The sequence below is a fragment of the Bos mutus genome, chromosome 5 (assembly GCF_027580195.1).
Source record: "Bos mutus isolate GX-2022 chromosome 5, NWIPB_WYAK_1.1, whole genome shotgun sequence".
Taxonomy (NCBI): Eukaryota; Metazoa; Chordata; class Mammalia; order Artiodactyla; family Bovidae; genus Bos; species Bos mutus.
Window position 1 is genome coordinate 71,045,947 of NC_091621.1, and position 21,061 is coordinate 71,067,007.

General features: G+C 41.3%; 1 protein-coding gene across 1 annotated transcript in view; it reads right to left on the reverse strand.

The window, feature by feature from the left end:
- RAB21 (RAB21, member RAS oncogene family) overlaps window positions 1-16,142 on the reverse strand; it is a 28,643-nt gene extending 12,501 nt beyond the window's left edge. Inside the window, exons 1-3 of the mRNA XM_005896796.2 lie at window positions 15,745-16,142; window positions 2,240-2,299; window positions 1,376-1,483 (exon numbers count right to left, since the gene is read on the reverse strand). Of these exons, the coding sequence (XP_005896858.2) occupies window positions 1,376-1,483; window positions 2,240-2,299; window positions 15,745-15,894 (318 nt within the window). The 5' untranslated portion in view covers window positions 15,895-16,142. The remainder of the gene's footprint in view (window positions 1-1,375; window positions 1,484-2,239; window positions 2,300-15,744) is intronic.
- Window positions 16,143-21,061: the final 4,919 nt, after the last annotated feature.

The window sequence follows — 21,061 nt, forward strand, 5'->3', positions numbered from 1 at the left end:
TGCAAGGGAACCCCTAAATCTAACCAATATTCTTTTTAACTGTTATTCATCTGCAGTCAGATTCCCCTCCACAGGTATTCTATTCATTAACCCATACACTCTGTGATGAGTTAAAGAGGGTCAAAATTCTCTGCCAAGAGTCTATTTCTTCTCTCTGACTTTGGTCTAGCCTAGTCTCTTGCTTTGACCAAGAGAATGTGGCAGCACTAATGCCATGCCAATTCCAGACTAAAGCCTTAGGAAGGTCTGGCAGCTCTCTCTTGGGATCTAGTTGTCATATAAGGTTTGGCTGGAATACAGAATAATGAGAGCATGTGGACAGAGTACTGGAGAACAAGACACCAAATGGAGTAAGAAGGCACATGGAGGAAAACCAGGCCCTCTTGGATCCAGGTCCCCACCCAGCAACCCCCAGTTCATGCAGCTGTCTGAGTGACTCCACTTTTGTCCAGAAAAGAAAGAGAGTAAAAATTGCTCAGTCCTGTCTGACTCTTTGCGACCCCATGGACTATATAATCCACGGAATTCTCCAGACCAGAATACTGGAGTGGGTAGCCTTTCCCTTCTCCAGGGGATCTTCCCAATTCAGGGATCAAACCCAGGTCTCCTGCATTGCAGGCGGATTCTTTACCAACTGAGCTATCAAGGAAGCCCAGGCAACCCTCAAAACCATGAGAAATAATATGTTGTTGTTTTAAGCCATCAAATTTGGGGGGTTTTGTTATGCAGCAAGAGATAACTGGTCACTTTTCAACCTAAATGACTCCACTTTCTTTTAATCAATAAAATACTTAAACTATTTCTTTCCATGCCAAAAAGGCAAGAAGGGATAGAAGAGATAACAAACAGCATCCCAAAGATAAAACATTTAACTTTATAAAAATAGAGTGCTTTAAAATAAATACTGTGTAGATTTTCCTTTTAAAATCTGTATTGAATCCTCCAGGATACCTAGTGAGGAGAAAAGAGCTTAAACCTGATTTAGTTCTTCTTTTACCTCCCCATAATTATGGAATGCACCCACGCAGCCATACCAAGTTTTCAGGTGCCCAGTATGTACAGAATCAAAAAAAAAAAAAAAATTGTGATTTTTCTTTAATAAGGAGAAAAAAAAAAGGCATCTATATTTTTCTGAAGCTTTACTTCAGATTATTTCCCTTTCCTAATATCTGAGAAAGCCATATAATAAACCATTAATAGATGATAGCCATACTGTTAACATGAATTAAATACACCATTAAAAAAACATGACTGGTCATCATTTATGCACAAACTATACTTTTAAATCCAAGGCTAATCACAAAGACATGTTAATGCAGACCTGACAAATCACTGTTGCTCTATTAAGTCATTCACCCATAAGTAAGCAAGATACCTTCTGAAAAGAATCTTCATCTGTTATATCATAAACTAAAATAGCTCCATTTGAATCTCTGTAGTAAATGGGACCCAATGCGTGGAATCTCTCTTGACCTGCTGTATCCTACATAAAGCAACAAACGCTTATTAGACCAGAAGAAAAAATATATCTATTATTTAAACTACAGTGAGCTTCTGATAAACTAGGGTATAAAGTTATAGATAACCCCAAAACAGCATTAAAAGAAACTATAAAAAATTTTAAGTTATAATTAATATTTAATGTTTTACTGTTTTGTAAAGGTTACTTCTCCTCTCCCCAACCCTCCTCCTCAGCAATCTTTCCCACCCTCACTAAAAAGCCAGTTCAGTTGCCAAAGGGCTGGAAAGACCACAATGGCCTTATAAGCCAGGAACAGGCGTGGCAATGAATTTAAGTCCTCCACAGAGAGAGCAGACAAGAAGAACGAACGTGCACCAGGACCACCCGGCAGTGGTGCCGTACTGCATTAGCCTTGCCCTAGTCTCCACCAGCCACTCCCTTGGAAGATGAGGACATGGAGACGGGGGGATGAAGGCCAGACAGTCTGTCCACCCCTTTCTCTGAAATGGAATTCCTTGAGTTCACCCTTCTCCAGTTGAAAAGTTATGACAGCACTTTTCATGTATAACAAGTGTATTCAAGATAAAATTCTTAGCCAGATTTTAGGGGGAAAAGATGTTTAATTAAAAAAAAAAAAAAAGATTTTGGCTAACCCTGAGTTAACCAAAAAAATAAAAATCTAGAAATTCAAATTCCTATTTCTTAAGCCAATTAGTTATTAGAATATGAAGAATAGGTAAAGGCCTTCAACTCATACAGCTGAAAACGTTAACTTACCCATATAGCAAGATTTACTCTCTTCCCACCAATATTTAACTTCTTTGTTAAGAATGATGCCTAAGAAAAAAGAGATATACATTAAATGATGTTTCACATAAAACTTATCCTAAAAACTACAGATGAATGAATCACGTCATATAAAACAAGTTATCTGGGAGAAAAAGTAATCATTGAGTTTTTACTAATAACCAAACATTGTTTCCACTGAAAACAGAACATTATTTTTAAGAAAAAGTTTGTTTTATGAACATAAGTTATGAAAAGTACCCAAGAGCTGATAATTTAATGTTTTCTTAGTTTTTTTTTCCCTCATTAAAACATTTTCTTAGCATTTAATTTGATGCCACCTAACCTACTCATTATAGAAAGAGTCTAAGAGACTTCTAAGATGAGATAAAAGAAATATTTACTGGTGTTTACTTAGCTGTATGAATACCATTACTACTGGAAATTTTCCTGCAATTATTTTGCAATTCAATTATTTAAACTATAGCTAATAACTGTACCAGGTACTATCACAGAAATGAAAACAGTTCCAGCTTTCAAAGAGCTTATAGTTCCACTGCAAATATTAAAATGTAAAGATAATGGTTAAAGTGGAGGGTCTTGCTAAGTATACCATAAGGAAAATGCTGAGAAAGGAGTGTAAAGCTAGCCTGGATAAGTCACAGAAGGCTTCAGAAAGAAAGTAATGAGCTCCTCTTTATGAGTAGTAAGGGTTTTTCCAGACAGACAGGTGAAACCACTGAAGCCTGAAACATGTAACTCCCCACGCCACAGGAAACTCCAAGGTGGTCTGGTGTATGCCAGAGATGAATCTCTAAAGTTAGGAAAAGATTGAATCAAAAAAACCTGAAACTCCATATCTAAAGGTATGGACTTAACCTTATGGGTCTCAATAAAAGCTGTTTCAAGACTCTAGACAAGGTTTTTGGTTTTTCTTTTTAATGTATACTACAGTCAGGTATATTTGTGGACTTCTGTGTATTGCTTGGAGAAGGCGATGGCACCCCACTCCAGTACTCTTGCATGGAAAATCCCATGGACGGAGGAGCCTGGTGGGCTGCAGTCCATGGGGTCGCTAAGAGTCAGACACGACCGAGCGACTTCACTTTCACTTTTCACTTTCACGCACTGGAGAAGGAAATGGCAACCCACTCCAGTGTTCTTGCCTGGAGAATCCCAGGGACGGGGGAGCCTGGTGGGCTGCCGTCTATGGGGTCACACAGAGTCGGACACAACTGAAGCGACATAGCAGCAGCAGCAGTGTATTGCTCTGTATCCCCTTTGTGCATTCACAGTGTACACCAAGAGTCTGCCAAAAGAAAGACTGGCTAATTGTATTTATACAAGTATTTCCCAAACTCATTTGACTTCTTTTTCCCTAAAGAAACACCTAACTCATCCAAAGAAGTAAATGTTAGGAAATAATACTGTTGACAATGAAGAATCAGTGAAGGGTTTTTAAGTAGTGAGAACATATAAAATCTGTATTTTTAAGAGAATGACTATGATAGGAAGAAAGACAGGACTAGATCTGGAAGACAGGAGGCTATTTTAAAGCTGGAAAGAAAAGCATCAGATCAGATCAGTCACTCAGTCGTGTCTGACTCTTTGCGACCCCATGAATCGCAGCACGCCAGGCCTCCCGGTCCATCACCAACTCCCGGAGTTCACTCAGACTCACGTCCATCGAGGCAGTGATGCCATCCAGCCATCTCATCCTCTGTCGTCCCCTTCTCCTCCTGCCCCCAATCCCTCTCGGCATCAGAGTCTTTTCCGATGAGTCAACTCTTCGCATGAGGTGGCCAAAGTACTAGAGTTTCAGCTTTAGCATCATTCCTTCCAAAGAAATCCCAGGGCTGATCTCCTTCAGAATGGACTGGTTGGATCTCCTTGCAGTCCAAGGGACTCTCAAGAGTCTTCTCCAACACCACAGTTCAAAAGCATCAATTCTTTGGAGCTCAGCCTTCTTCACAGTCCAACTCTCACATCCATACATGACCACTGGAAAAACCATAGCCTTGACTAGACAGACCTTTGTTGGCAAAGGAATGTCTCTGCTTTTGAATATGCTATCTAGCTTGGTCATAACTTTTCTTCCAAGGAGTAAGCGTCTTTTAATTTCATGGCTGCAATCACCATCTGCAGTGATTTTGGAGCCCAGAAAAATAAAGTCTGACACTGTTTCCACTGTTTCCCCATCTATTTCCCATGAAGTGATGGGACCGGATGCCATATCTTCCTTTTCTGAACGTTGAGCTTTAAGCCAACTTTTTCACTCTCCACTTTCACTTTCATCAAGAGGCTTTTTAGTTCCTCTTCACTTTCTGCCACAAGGGTGGTGTCATCTGCATAGCTGAGGTTATTGATATTTCTCCCGGCAATCTTGATTCCAGCTTGTGTTTCTTCCAGTCCAGCGTTTCTCATGATGCACTCTGCATATAAGTTAAATAAGTAAGGTGACAATATACAGCCTTGACGTACTCCCTTTCCTATTTGGAACCAGTCTGTTGTTCCATGTCCAGTTCTATCTGTTGCTTCCTGACCTGCATTCTCAAGAGGCACATCAGGCAGTCTGGTATTCCCATCTCTTTCAGAATTTTCCACAGTTTATTGTGATCCACACAGTCAAAGGCTTTGGCATAGTCAATAAAGCAGAAATAGATGTTTTTCTGGAACTCTCTTGCTTTTTCCACGATCCAGCGGATGTTGGCAATTTGATCTCTGGTTCCTCTGCCTTTTCTAAAACCAGCTTGAACATCAGGAAGTTCACGGTTCACATATTGCTGAAGCCTGGCTTGGAGAATTTTGAGCATTACTTTACTAGCGTGTGAGATGAGTGCAACTGTGTGGCAGTTTGAGCATTCTTTGGCATTGCCTTTCTTTGGGATTGGAATGAAAACTGACCTTTTCCAGTCCTGTGGCCACTGCTGAGTTTTCCAAATTTGCTGGCATATTGAGTGCAGCACTTTCACAGCATCATCTTTCAGGATTTGGAATAGCTCAACTGGAATTACATCACCTCCACTAGCTTTGTTCGTAGTGATGCTTTCTAAGGCCCACTTGACTTAACATTCCAGGATGTCTAGCTCTAGGTCAGTGATCACACCATTGTGATTATCTGGGTCGTGAAGATCTTTTTTGTACAGATCTTTTGTGTATTCTTGCCACCTCTTCTTAATATCTCCTGCTTCTGTTAGGTCCATACCATTTCTGTCCTTTATCGAGCCCATCTTTGCATGAAAGGGCCAAATTAAATGCCTGAAGATAGAAGAGGATAAAATCAAGACTAATTGAAGGGGGGATATAATCAGAAACCTGAGTCTGTTGACATGTTTAAAAAAGGAACAAAGAGCCAAGTTCAAAGCTATGCAGAGATTATCACATTTAAGTGTATCAATACAAAAGAAAGTGCAGAGATGGAAAGTAAAACAGATAAAAAGGCTAGCTAGGATGGTGAATTATTGATACTACTGAAGGAGAAAGAACCTAGATTTCAGGAAGGACTTTCTACTGTATTTATTACCAAGGAAAATTAAAAACTAAAAAAATGCCACTAGATTGAATGATTAACTAAGGAGTCCAGATACAAAGGAATCACAAACGGCAGAGGTCAAACCCAGGAATATCTACCTTCAAGATATTTTATTAAATAAAACAAAGGTTATAGAAAAGGGTATAATATTTAATTCAGTGGCAAAACAACAAAGGAAATAACTTAGAAAATGAGAAGACCAAATACATGTTATGACAATAAATATGAATGAAGAAATATTTCTCACTCATAGCATAAACGTTAAGAATATCAACTTTGAAGCAGTACTTTGGATTTGAATCTCAGCTTTGCCACTTATCAGTTGTATAATTTATTTGAACTCAACCATTTGCCCTATTTCACTATCAATGGTATATAAAGACGGAGAAGGCAATGGCACCCCACTCCAGTACTCTTGCCTGGAAAATCCCATGGATGGAGGAGCCTGGTTGGCTGCAGTCCATGGGGTCGCTAAGAGTTGGATACAACTGAGTGACTTCACTTTCACGCACTGGAGAAGGAAATGGAGACCCACTCCAGTGTTCTTGCCTGGAGAATCCCAGGGACAGGGGAGCCTGGTGGGCTGCCGTCTATGGGGTCGCACAGAGTCGGACACGACTGAAGTGACTTAGCAGTAGCAGTTATATAAAGAAACTCAAAATCTGACTCCTATACAAATGTTTAATAGATAAGTAATCTTAAATTACTTAAAAGTAAACTCAAACTCTCTTTTTTCAAAGATATTTAAAGTTAAACTGATCTTCCCTCCAAAATTGGCTTTCCATTGTAACATTAATATTTTCATCACATTCTCCAAGTCACTGAGGTTTAGCATCTCAGGAATATCATCACTGAATATTCTTCCTTCCCTGTCATCCCATATTCCAAAAAGACCTGATCAAGTCTTGTCTTCATATTTCCTCTGGAGTTCCTTGACCACCAGTCTCATATTAAGTCATAATATAAATACCTTTGGTCTCACCTCACCCTCTGGTTCTCTAGTCTACATGCCACATTATCTTCCCCAAACCTCCATGATTAAAAATAAAAACAAGCAAACAAACAAAAACAAAAAGCCCTTACCACATCCACAGCTGAGTTCTCTAATAAGTTATCACTTTACATTAGTATACTTGAACTATATCCTGTTGGCAGCTAATACCATAAAAGCCTTTTGTCAAGAGTTTTGTGGGGATTTCTCAGCAGAGGGGAGTGAATTATAGCTGGGAAAGCTCCATCATTTCCTTTCTACCATTCCTTCTGAAATTTACCATCACTTTCCATGGTGAGTTGAGAGACAGTGCTAAGTCTCTCCTAAGGAACCATGGATGTATAGAACAATTTTATGAAAAGAGTGCTCATCAGAGCATTGATTCTTTAGAAAAAGAAAGAAAATGGAAAGAAATAACCTGAGTGTCCATCACTAGGCAATTCTTTAAAAAATATACAAATGTAGCCCATCGATATAGTGAGACACTACACAGTCATTTCTACTGCTATAACTAATACCAGCTAACAGTTACTGAATGCTTACCTTTCACCAAGTACTGTGCAACGCACTTTTTACAAAGTCATTCATAAGCTTCTCCTTTATGAAAGTCAGGGAGCCCTATTATAGAAATAAAAAATCTCAAACCCTTATCTTTGTATCCAAGGACCTCCACCATTTGTCCACATCTATCTTCCTAGAAAGCTTCCAGTATTCAGAGAGTCTACACTATATATTCCCTCCAATTCTGTTTGTTCATAAAATTCCTCTCTAACTTGGGCCTATTCTTTATTCTCTATCTTAATCTCATCTCTCCAAGACCAGTTCATAGATCTACAATCATCTTCTTTTAATTTTTAAATTGTCTCATACCACCCATACAGCCCACACTGGATTTCTCTATGCAGCAGAACTTTAGGGAACCTAATCTTACCATATACAGCACATACCACCTCATATTTTAAGTTATCTTTTCATGGGTATAAGTATTCTGTTAACTAGATTACATATTTTTATTTATTTAACACTTTCACAGTGCTTACAATGAAATGGGCAGTGTTTTAAATACTTTTCAATATTAATTCACTTCTCATAAAACTCTGTGATTAGATATAGTTATTACCCAAATTTTACAGGAGTGGAAACAGAGACAAAGGAATGTTAAGTATCTTGTTCAAGGTCACAAGCAACAGAGTAGGATTTGCAATCTAGGCCGTCTGGCTGCAGACATGACTCACACTCACTGTGCTATGGTGCCTCTCAGACTGAGAGGTGAACGAACACTTCTCTACTAGAGGGGGCAGGGAGAAGCACGGTGCTGTCCACAGCAGACTTGCAAATGTTGTTACTGTGGATAAATTCATCTACAGTGTGCCTGCTAGAACTCAATTTACATAAAAGATATGTTTCGAAAAGTTTCCTTATAAACCAAATTATTTTAACTCAAATATCTGATGCACCAGGAAAGCACATTATAACATGGTACTTGCTAAATCTTTTCTTTCTGCCTTTATAACAAAAAAACTTAAGTCCTTCTCTATGGAAAGAGTCCTTCTGTAATACAAATCATCTCATTTTATATAAATCCTAAATTCTTAATATTTCATAGATATTTTCTTAAAGAACAAAAATCTTCTGTTTTAAAAACTATTATAGGTGAGAATAAAGCTAAAAGATTTTACATGACATCAAGATAGCAGCAAATGATCAGAAGGTTGAAACCTCTTTTTTCTCTCCCCAACTATCTCTATGAGGCATACTTAATTTGGCCAAGCTACTGAGATACTATTCATGGTTATGTAATACTCTGGGGCAGAGGTTCTTAATTCTGTTACATGGTAATAAAAAGGGGAGGGAGATATAATCATGGACTGCTTTGAGAATCAGATAAAAGCCACCAACCCACTCAACAGTCAAGAAAACTGCTTATATGCACATATCAAAATATCAAAAAAAATTTTTTTTCCACACGTTCCTAAGGGATAATGCCCTGGCAACATCTCAGTCAAAGAATCCCATTGAGAAAGAGAAGGGGAGAGTGGCATAAACAATGTCAAGTCAAAGGTTTCGAGGAATATGGGAAGAAAAAAAATAGTACATACCATGTGCCACCACACTTCGTCTTTCTCATTTTATCTTTGTATTAATAACAACCCTGTGAAGTAGGCAATTAGCCCTATTTTACAGGTGTGAATCCGAGATTTAAAGAAATACAGTGACTCACCCAAGGTCAGACAACTCAGTGAGGTACCGCAGTGGGTGGAAGGCTGTCTGACTCCACAGTGCTTTTGCCACTGCACAAAGCTGCCTATTCTAGAACACAAACACGTTCTTAACCTGGCTTTCCTCCACTCGGACTAAGTGCTCCTGGACACCAACTCATCTCCCCAAATACTCTCAGGGTAGCCACAAACGATGAGAATCAAAGGAATGGTACATTTCTCACTTTAATCCTCCAAACCCTGAGTTGTATGTGTTTGTGTGTGCGCATGCACACAGCGTGCTCAATTGCTCAGTCATGTCTGACTCTTTGCGACCCCATGGACTGCAGCCTGCCAGGGTCCTCTGTTTACAGAATTATCACCAGCAAGAATACTGGAGCAGGTTGTCATTTCCTACTCCAGGGGCTCTTCCAGACCCAGAGATCAAACCCACCTCTCTTGCACTTTCTGCATCGGCAGGTGGATTCTTTACCAGTGCACCACCTGAAAACCCTGAGTTACAGCATCACTATTTCTTCTAATTCCAAAGATTTCATCTTCCACATTTTAGGTGGATTAAGAGACTTATCAATCTTATTAGACACCTGTCATTCACACCTGATGCTTATTTACCCAGCACTTTATTTGAAGTCACAGTGGGTGTTTTTTTAATCTGTATTTTTAAAAAATGCTTATAGGTGAGATATAATAAGAATAAATTGCATTTGCCAAATGAAAGTCTTTTCATAACTGGTTTCATCAAAGTTTTAATGTTTTTTTGTTTTTCTTGGCCAAACCACTTGTTCCTTTGGCAAAACAAAATACCTAATGCAGTAGACAAATACTCAACTGTCTTTATCTAAATTCAACAGACTTTCCAGTTACATTATTTTTGCTACAGTTACTAACATTGTTTCTGGCTTAAGGATTTAAAGTATCTATTGGGAGTTCCCTAGCAGTCCAGGGGTTAAGACTTGGTGCTTTCATTGCCAGGGTCCTTCCCTGATCAGGGACTGAGATTATGCAAACTGGGCTGGGAGGGGCGGGGGTAATCCACTGACTACTTTCAGCTGAAGCCACAGACATGAAAGGGTTCAGTCAGATAACTCATGAGTCCTCTGTAGCAAGGCAATAAAAATGAGCTACCAGAAAACTACGATGAATTTCTACAAGGTCAAAATCATGTTACAGCATATAAAGGTAACAAATCAACATGTTATACATGTTATACAACTTAAGTTTATAAAATGCTATATATCAAATATTTTAAATTTAAAGAAAGAAAGAAAACTAAACTGGGTACTTGAATACCTCATTTATCTTTAGCTTCTATAAAGAGGTATTATAATCAGTTTAGAGTCCAAGTAAATACTTTGAAAAGAAGAGTCAAAAAGTCACTTCTAAGGATTAGCTCAAAACATAACAGCAGAAAATAAAAGATATAGAATAGTTGTATGTTAGATGTTCAAAGCAATAATTCCGAAAAACTCTTCTTAAAAAAAAAAAAAATCATCCACCCTTCCATAGCCCACATATATCTAGTAAAATACTAAGGGAAAAAGGAAAGATTTCTACTATGGTATTTTATAAAGATACTGTAAACAAAAATTGGCTGAATCTTCTAAGTGGTTTCCAGTACTACCTTAGAAGGTCTTTCAGACATTTGAAACATTAATCTTATAAACAAGGAAATTAAGATTCCTAGCTGAGTATAACGGAGAAGGCAATGGTAACCCACTCCAGTGTTCTTGCCTGGAGAATCCCAGGGACAGGGGAGCCTGGTGGGCTGCCGTCTATGGGGTCGTACAGAGTCGGACACGACTGAAGTGACTTAGCAGCAACAGCAGCTGAGTATAAAGCTAACTGCTAGAATCTGAATGCCAAGTGTTGCTCTGGAGGCTAAGGTATATGAATAAAAAAAAGTAGCTGACTTAGCTTAAGAAAAAAACAGTACACCATCACTATACATAGGACCTCAGAAATCTAACCCAAGTCTTTGTTTTCTCACTTGCAAACTCTTAGGATACTGTCTTCCCAGCCAACTTTACAGCACTGTTTTGCTGATCAAATGACAGGCACCTACCCTAGACTTCAGGAGGCAGACAGGTGGAATTCCAGTTAAGAGTTCTAAAAGGAAAGATGATGGATGGTTCTGATTATGAAAAATGTTACTTTTTACACAGGAGACTAGTTGAAAGAGGTAAAAGGCATTTAAGTCAGAGTGCACAGTCTTACAATAAGGGGGAAAGGGAGCTTCAGCTAAAGAAAAGGAAGTGACTGCCTAAGAGCACAATTATAGAGAGAAACAAAGATAACTGAAATCACACAACCATTTAAGAATAAAGTTAACAGATGGTTAAAATATTGCTGGGAGAAATATCAATAACCTCAGCTATGCAGATGATACCACCCTTATGGCAGAAAGTGAAGAGGAACTAAAAAGCCTCTTGATGAAAGTGAAAGAGGAGAGTGAAAAAGTTGGCTTAAAGCTCAACATTCAGAAAACGAAGATCATGGCATCTGGTCCCATCACTTCATGGGAAACAGATGCGGAAACAGTGGAAACAGTGTCAGACTTTATTTTGGGGGGATCCAAAATCACTGCAGATGGTGACTGCAGCCATGAAATTAAAAGACGCTTACTCCTTGGAAGGAAAGTTATGACCAACCTAGATAGCATATTGAAAAGCAGAGAGATTACTTTGCCAACAAAAGTCCATCTAGTCAAGGCTATGGTTTTTCCAGTGGTCATGTATAGATGTGAGAGCTGGACTGTGAAGAAGGCTGAGCTCCAAAGAATTGATGCTTTTGAACTGTGGTGTTGGAGAAGACTCTTGAGAGTCCTTTGGACTGCAAGGAGATCCAACCAGCCCATCCTAAAGGAGATCAGTCCTGGGTGTTCATTGGAGGACCGATGCTGAAGCTGAAACTCCAATACTTTTGGGCACCTTATGCGAAGAGTTGACTCACTGGAAAAGGCCCTGATGCTGGAAGGGATTGGGGACAGGAGGAGAAGGGGACGACAGAGGATAAGATGGCTGGATGGCATCACTGACTCGATGCACATGAGTTTGAGTGAACTTCGGGAGTTGGTGATGGACAGGGAGGCCTGGCGTGCTGCAATTCATGGGGTCGCAAAGAGTCGGACACGACTGAGCGACTGAACTAGACTTCGAGTCTAAAGAGAAACCAACCTCTGGCCCTGTGTCACTAGATTATAGAGACTTGTGAAGGGCTTTGTGCTTGGCCGCAGCTCACCCTTTTCTTTCAGAGTCTATTAATGACTGATGAGAACACTGAAGACAGTCTTACCAAATCTTCAGGTGAAAAGTTAAAATAGGTGCCTAATACAGCTGTAGAGATCATGCTTTATTTTTATGGGCATGGCCAGGAGCCAATCTAGTGCCTGACCCACAGTAGCTCCATCAATGTTTCTTGAGCTACAGAATCAAAATTCAAAAGCATATTAACAGGCATTAAGCACTGAAGAAAACCTATCAAAGCCGACTTTAATGGGTCAAATACATTGGGGGTTGGCAAGGAAGGCAACTACACAATGAAAGTAAAATCAAGTTGAGGGACATAGTCTTCCTTCCTCACTCTCTCCCTCTATCTCTCTTGCTTCCTTTCAGCAAACAAAACTAAGACAGCATGCCCAATATTAATCAATGTGGCAACCCAAAAACTCACAGCATCTTTTCGACTTCAGAGTTAGAAAAGGATTCTCCACAAGGGAGGTGATAGCCTGTACTTCTTTGCACAGTTCAAACCACACTAAGAGTCATTTCTACAGCTCAAGCTATCAAATTTTAAGAAAAGAAGGCAATAATTAAATACCAAGTATCCAGAAGAGATGTCAAAATAATGATATGACTTAGAACAATGTTACAGGAGATCTACTAAAAGGAACCAGAACTGTTTACCAAGAGAAGACAAAACTCAAGGGGATGTACAGCCATCTTCAACTATCAGAAGGGATGCCACGTGATTCAGATTCAGATGTCATGTGATTCAGATTCAGAGAGCAGGGAAACAGATTTTGTCTCTAGACCTGGAAAAACGAACTGGAAAGTAATCTGTCCAAAAATGAAACAAGCTATCTCAGGATACATTGTTTTCCACCTTCTGTATCAGTTCATCTCACGTCCAAGATGTTCAGACTAAAGTAGACAATCACTTGACTGAAATATTAAACTAAAGACTGAAATAGTAAACCTTGAACTATCTTAGGTTCCTTTTAGTCTTTAAAATAGGAATGTTTGAGAGTGTACTTTGCAAGCAAAACACAAAGTATTTTATTGTGCAACCCCATAGACGGCAGCCCACCAGGCCCCGCCGTCCCTGGGATTCTCCAGGCAAGAACACTGGAGTGGGCTGCCATTTCCTTCTCCAATGCATGAAAGTGAAAAGTGAAAGTGAAGTCGCTGAGTCGTGTCTGACTCTCGGTGACCCCATGGACTGTAGCCCACCAGGCTCCTCCGCCCATGGGATTTTCCAGGCAAGTACTGGAGTGGGTTGCCATTGCTTTCTCTAAGTAGTAGGTAGTTCTTTTTGCTAAGTAAAAAGGGAAATTCTTTCTCTCACATCTTATGATGCATTAGTTCCTCTCCATTTGGAATGAAAGGCATACAAGACTCTCTATGGGTCTAACTGAAATAAAATTTCTCCAAAAAGATTGTTTAAAAAGATGAAATGAACTGATATCCAAGAGAAGGAAATTGTATATAATGCTGCTTCCATATGTTGGTACACAGCAAAAGCCTCAATTCTAGAACATAATCCAGATAATGTTTGTGGTGCTCGCTTCGGCAGCACATATACTAAAATCAGATAATGTTTGTGATAAGAGTTATATGCTATGCTTTTGATACTAGAGATCTATGTAATAGATTGCAGGTTTCCTCTCAGATATTTAAAAATCTTTACCCAGCTAAAAGCTTTGAGGATATTTTTGGAATGTATAATGTAAATGTAATTTTTAGGCTGAAGGGCTAAATTATCTTTTAAAAAAATTAAGAGCTCAATTAAAATGGTCTTCTCTTTCTCTAAGATCTGTAGCACAAAAGAAATCACTAAGGGGTGGTTTACCAACATCCAGAAACAGTGCTCCAAAATTTTAAATCTAAACTGGATTCAAATTTCAGCTTGAGAACCAAGACTTGTAGCAATATGATGACCAAGAAGTTACTCAACTTAACCATGCCTGTTTCAGCATGTGTAAAATGAGGCTAATGAAACTATCCACCTCCCACACAGGCTGTTATAAGAATAGAAGAAAAGTAAAATACTCAGCACGGTAAGAACTCACTAAATGTTAGCTATTATTATTACTTTACCTTAATAAATCTTTAAATTTCCAACTGATCACAGGCATTTACCCTACAAATTTCCTTTATCTCTCTAGTAACACTCAACCATAATTATTAAAATTGTGTTAAGTGATCTTGTACAAAAATGCAAGGGAAAAAAAAAAAACACAAAAAAGAACCACCCAGGTTCCTGACATTCACTTTTTCAGATCTTATGCTTTATAAAGAAGTAAAAATAGAGGAGTAAAAATAGAACATGGAATCAGAGCATCTTTGTAAATTCTAGACTCAGTAGTTTAATAATAGCATCAAATATCTAATATCACAACTATTAAAAAACTGCATTCTATCAAATAGTGTCCATGGACTTACACACTACACAATCACTAATTAAGATCTATTGTGGGGTAGTAATAATAAAGATGGAGAGCTTACACTGGGCCAGGTCCTAAAGTGCGTTTATGTATATTTGTCCTGACAACCGTATGAACTATATACTATTATTATGGCCATTTTAACAAATCGAGAAACAGAGGCACAGATAGGTTAATTAACTTGCCCCAAATTACACAGCTAGTTAAACGAACAGAGGTGCACACAATCAAGATCAAAAGTCCACTAGACTTGACTGCCTCCGAAGAAACAGATCAGGGTGGACTCGTTGGGTATTTTTGTCCTAACACGTGCAAACTGATTTCACGCCCAATTAATGACTACATTTTAACACTTTTCTGACTAACAATCATGTATCTGCAAATGAAAGCTGGCCCTACATTTACAAGCAAAGAAAATAAATAGCAGCAGTAAAGCTGTTAGCTTGAGGACCAATTGTTGGCCAGTATTCATATGACGTTTCCATATGAATATGGGTCGACCTGCATCGCTGAATGTAAGTGACCCACAAGTCAGACCCACGCAGGCTGCAATGGAACTGCGTAACCCCCACCAGCAAGCGGTCATTTCAAAATCCCTCCAGAAAGAAAAGACTTGCCAATCGGCACTTTGTTCGAAGACAGGACAAAATGGAAGTTGCACAAACACTTAGTCATCAGTAAGTGCTGAAGTTACACATCACCTAGTTCGCAAAATCAAACCGGCAGCTAAGTTCCTAATTCCGAAAGAAAGAAAAAGGGCTGACGCTCGGTTGACTGACTGCAGGGTGAAGGCACCTAGGGCCCAAGCGGAAGCGAGTCAGAGAGGAAAAACTAGCCCCCCGACGGGGACCCACCACATGCGCAGCCACTCTGGGGACCCCGGGGACTTTTCAGGGCCCTTCCATTTCTCTCCCGAGGGCCTGTCCCATCTCCGGGCTTCCCCGACGACGTGTGTTCCCAGGGCGAGACCGCAAAGGCAATGCGCAGGCAGAGGGGACAGGCCTGGGATCTGAACGCCCAGACCCAAGGACCGCGGTAGCAAAGTCCCCTGAGGCGCGGAGGCGCCGCCCCCCCGCCCCCCGCGGCCCGCACCTGCAGGGTGGTGATGTGCTTGTCGTTGAACTTGTTCTCGCAGTAGCGCAGCACCAGCGACGTCTTCCCCACGCAGCCTTCCCCCAGCAACACCACCTTGAACGAGTAGGTTCGGCCCGCCGCCGCCCCGCCGCCGCCGGCCGCAGCCATCCCGTCGCGTCCCCGCCGCGCCGAGCTCCCCACAGCCGCCGCGGCACCTTCACAGCCGCGGCCCGCGCAGCCCCTCCGCACCGGCGCCCCCCGCCCCGGACGCCGACCCCACTGCGCCTCCGGGAGAGGCCTGGAAGCGCCGAGGGGAAAGTCCGAGAGTGCAGGGCCCCGGGCACCACGTCAGGAACCTGGGGAGAGGCGAGCAGCGCCCGCTCTCCGCCTCCCTCTAATGGCGTCTCCTTCCTCCTACGTCACACGTCGGGTCACGTGACGGACGCGGCGGGGGCGGCCCCCGGGACAAGGCCCCGGAGCGCGCCTGGGTGTGGGCGGAGCCTGCGGACCCGGCCCCGGGCCCGAGCGAGACCCGCCGGGACAGCTCTAGCGTTGCTCGATTGTCTGCGGGCCGCCACATCTCTGCAGCTGGTGGGAGCCTGCGTACAACGAGGAATGAGGAATTTGAGGCGAGCCCAGCTCAGGTGGAATGTTCAAGTACACAATGTTCTCGTTCTTGCCCAGGGAATGTTCACGAGGCTAATGACCTCTCCCTTCCGGAGGTCCCGGTAAAACGATTTTGCCAAGGTGCCCCCTCAGTATCTTTACAGTCTTTCTCTGTGGGGTCCCAAATCCTAACTATTGAATTTCTTTCAGTTCTCCAGACCACCTGGACTCCTCCTTAAATTTCAGTGTCTTACCTTAAACCAGAAGGTTTCCCGGACCATCCCATCTTTTTCCCTGTCATTTCATCTCTCTCCCCACCGGTGTATCTTCTCTAGCCCAGCTTACCATACTTCGTGGAAATTACCATGTTCAATATTTGTCTTTCCTTATTAGGCTGTAGACTTCTTAAAGACAAGAACTGTGTGAGACTTGCCCACCCTTGAGTTTCTGACCTCAGGTGCCAGACACATTACTAGTATTCTATAAGTATTTGGGGAAGGAATGAATAAATGGTACCTCTCAGGCAGTTATGCCTTGGTTTCCCATTTTTTGCTGTCTTTCATGAAGCTTTTTCCACCATGAAACTTTTGACATTCCATGTTGACTCCGCCTTGACAAGCCTGTCTGATTTGATGATTTCCTCCTGTGCCTCCCCTTTCTTTCATGAAATAAATTATTCCGAGATACCATACCAGTGTTTCTAAAAGTTTGCAACCAGAAACCTGATGTCATCAAACATTCTTTTTCATGAGATTCCTCTTCCACTTCAAACTAGATAGTCCATTCAATGATTCAACAAATATTTGAAGGTGCCCACCATATGCAAGGAGATCCAACCAGTCCATTCTGAAGGAGATCAGCCCTGGGTGTTCTTTGGAAGGAATGATGCTAAAGCTGAAACTCCAGTACTTTGGCCACCTCATGCGAAGAGTTGACTCATTGGAAAAGACTCTGATGCTGGGAAGGATTGGGGGCAGGAGGAAAAGGGGACGACAGAGGATGAGATGGCTGGATGGCATCACTGACTCGATAGACGTGAGTTTGAGTGAACTCCGGGAAATGGTGATGGACAGGGAGGCCTGGCGTGCTGCGATTCATGGGGTCCGCAGGGAGTCGGACACGACTGAGATACTGAACTGAACTGAACTGAACTGAACCATATGCCAGGCACTGTGGTAAATAAGATACAATGCCTTGTCATTAAGACTTAACTGTTTAGCAGGAAAAACAGAAACGGTCATTATTCAATTGAGTGATTTCATCTTTATAAAGCAGTTCTGAGTATTTGCAAATGTATATGGGGACCCAGGGGCTTTCCAGGTGGCGCTAGTGGTAAAGAAACTGCCTGCCAATGCGGGAGAGGCTAGAGATGCCGGTTCGATCCCTGGGTGGGGAAGATCCCCTGGAGTAGGAACTGGCACCCCACTCCAGTATTCTTGCCTGGAAAATTACATGGGCAGAGGAGCCTGGCGGGCTGCAAAGAGTTGGACGCGACTGAGCACAGCACGAATGATGGGAACCCATCTGGTTTAGCCTACTAGGGAAAGCTGCTGCCGTTGGAAAGGTGTAATCTGGATTAAGAAGGGAGGAGAGCTCTGCAAGCAGAGAGAATAGCATGACCTACAGCCTTGAGGTAGAGATGAAAAACAAGTAAGATAAGAATGCAGAGAACTTCAGATGAGACTAGCATGGAAGCCAGGAATCAATACTGAAAGGACCTTTCAGCAAATGAAGGGTTTTAATTAAAGAGGCTGATATAATCAGATTTGACATTTAAAGGATCTCTCTGGCTATAATTTGAAAATTGGATTGGAGAAAGATAATACTGCTTCTATTTAGAATCAGCCATTAAAGAAACCTTATGTTTTTATAAAATATCCTCATCCTTGCCTCTAAGGATGTATTCTCTACTTCTCTCCACATTCCTGCTCTCAGAGTCTTTGGATATTCATGAGTTGTTCCAGAATTTGGAAGAGACTTCATTTTGAAGGGACCCATTCCATTGTCCATTCTGAATTTTTAATATTGAATGGAAATTTAGCTCTCACTGCCTACAATAAATTGTCCCTCGTTCAACCAACACAACATGTATCTAATCTCTATTCTCTGTGAAACATCTTTATATTAATACATGTGAAGAAAGCTGTATGATCTTCCTTTAAGCCTTCTCTTTTCAGTATAGCCAATCATTTCAACCACTGTTCAAATAATATGGATCCTAGATCATTTAATAGCTTAACCATCTTGGAATCTAAACACAGTAGTATTCATCACTGAAAAACAATGAAAACTTTATTGTGAAATAATCTGTCTAAAATTAAAATAATTTTCCAGTTTTAGCTTACAGTGGGGTTTAAGGAATGTTCACAGATTTCAATAAGTCAGTTTGGCACAATTTTGAGCACAGAGTAGGGAAATATAGATGTAAATTGTGGCAGGTTGGTCATGGCCCTTCAAAGATATCAGGTTTGAATACCTTGTGCCTGAAAATGTTACCTTGTTTGGACAACAGATATTGTGCTGCAAATGTAATCCAGTAAGACATGGATTACATGTTTACATGTAATCCTCATCAAGTTTACAGTCTAATGGAACCACAAATAACTGAAACAGTTACAGTAAACTTTGGTAAGTGCTCTATAGGACATGTACATGGAGCTATGGAACCGTAGGAACATCAACTAACCCAGCTGTTCCACAAGATAAGTCAGATCAAATGGGCACATCCTTTATCCTCAATTTTATCAATATTTTGGTAGGTTTGACTCAGCTGGCCACTCTCTTTTTTGTGGCATTTGTGCCCCCTGTGTCTTCCAGGCTATCACAGTCTTCCAGTCTCCCCCTACTTTATTAGCCACATCTTTTCTATCCTTTTGCTTGCTTCTCCACCTATGCACGAGGGCATGCTCTGTCACTTCAGTGTGGCCGACTCTCTGTGCCAGTCTCTAAATGTTAGTGGGCTTCCAGACTCAGTTCTCTCCAATAAAACCCTCTCTCTAGTGACCTCACCCAGTCCTTTGGCTTGAAATATCTACTACATATTCATTACTCTTCCATGTACATCTATCACGCCTGATCACTCCCTTGTGCGCTTGACATGTATATAGGCAACTCCCATTTAACATCATCACTCAAATGTCAAATAGACATATCAAACACCATATGTTTAAAATAGATCCCTTAATTTCTCTCCAAAAGTTGTTTCTTCCCTGGTTTTTCCTGTCTTGGTAAATAATTTTATTATGCGTCTATTTACTACAGCTAAAAGCTAGCTAATATCTTTCTGTTTTCTCTTAATCTTCACATCCATCCACTATAGCTCAAAAAACAGATTTTTTGCTTCTTTTTTTTTAATTGGAGGATAATTTCTTTATAATGTTGTATTGGTTTCTGCCATACAACAACATGAATCAGCCTATATGTATATGGGCTTCCTCTAGAGCCTCCCTCCCCATCCCACCCCTCTAGGTCATCACAGAGCATCTGGCTTGGCTCCCTGTATGAAACAGATCTTGTATTCATCAGTTCTCCATCTCTACCACCCTAGTGAAACCAACAATCAACTTTGTGTGTGTGTGTGTGACTACTACAATAGCCCTCTAACATGTCTCCCTGCTTCTTGTTGTTGTTTAGTGTGTTCGACCTCATGGACTATAGCACACCAGCCTCCTCTGTCCATGAGATTTCCCAAGCAGGAATACTGGAGCGGGTTGACATTTCCTTCTCCAGGGGATCTTCCCACCATAGGGATCGAACCCTCAGCTCCTGCGTTGGCAGGTGGTTTCTTTACCACTGAGCCACCAAGGAAGCCCCTCCCTGCCTCTGCTTTTTGCCCTGTTACCCACTGCAATATATTCTTCAAACAGCTGCCAGAGTAATCTAAAAAATAAACTCAGACTTCCCTAGTGGCACAGTGGATAAGAGTCTGCCTGACAATTCAGGGGACAAGGGTTCAGTGCCTGGTCTGGAAAGACTCCATAGCCCTGTGCAACTAAGCCTGTGTGCCACACTACAGAGTCTGTGCTCTAGAGCCCACATGTTGCAACTACTAAACCCCGTGCCCTTAGAGCCCGTGCTCCACAAGAGAAGCCACTGCGATGAGAAGTCCTCATACTGCAACTAGCGTGTAGCCCCACTCGCCACAACTGGAGAGAGCCTGCGTGCAGCAATAGAGACCCGGTGCAGCAAAAATACGTACACAAAAATAAAAACTGCCCTTGACCAAAAAATAAAACTTACAAAACTTAAAAATAAACAGACTCAAATTCTTTACCATGACCTATAAAGTCCTCACGTGATCAGGATGTTGCCTGACTTTCCACCCTCATCTCATACCATCTTCTCTTCCTATCATTATGGTAGGAGGGTCTCATGTGCTTCCATTCTGATCTGCTTACAGGCCTAGTCCTCATCTGCCTCCATGTTCTTGTTTGGAGCAGAGAAAGATTTATTGCAGGGCTGAGCAAGGAGAATGGTTGGCTCATGCTCAAAACCCCCCAAACTCCCCACTGGTTTTCAGGGAAGTGTTTATAGGCAAATTTGGGGTAAGAGCTGCAGGATGTGTGACTTTCTTCTGATTGGTTGACGAGGTAACAGGGCACTACTCTAGGAGTCTTGTCCTAAGCCGAAAGTTGCCATCCTCCACCTGGGTGGGAGCCTTAGTTCCTGGTTCTTTACCAGTAGCACCACCTGGGAGGCACTTAGTTCTGGCAGAAGAACTCAGAGATAT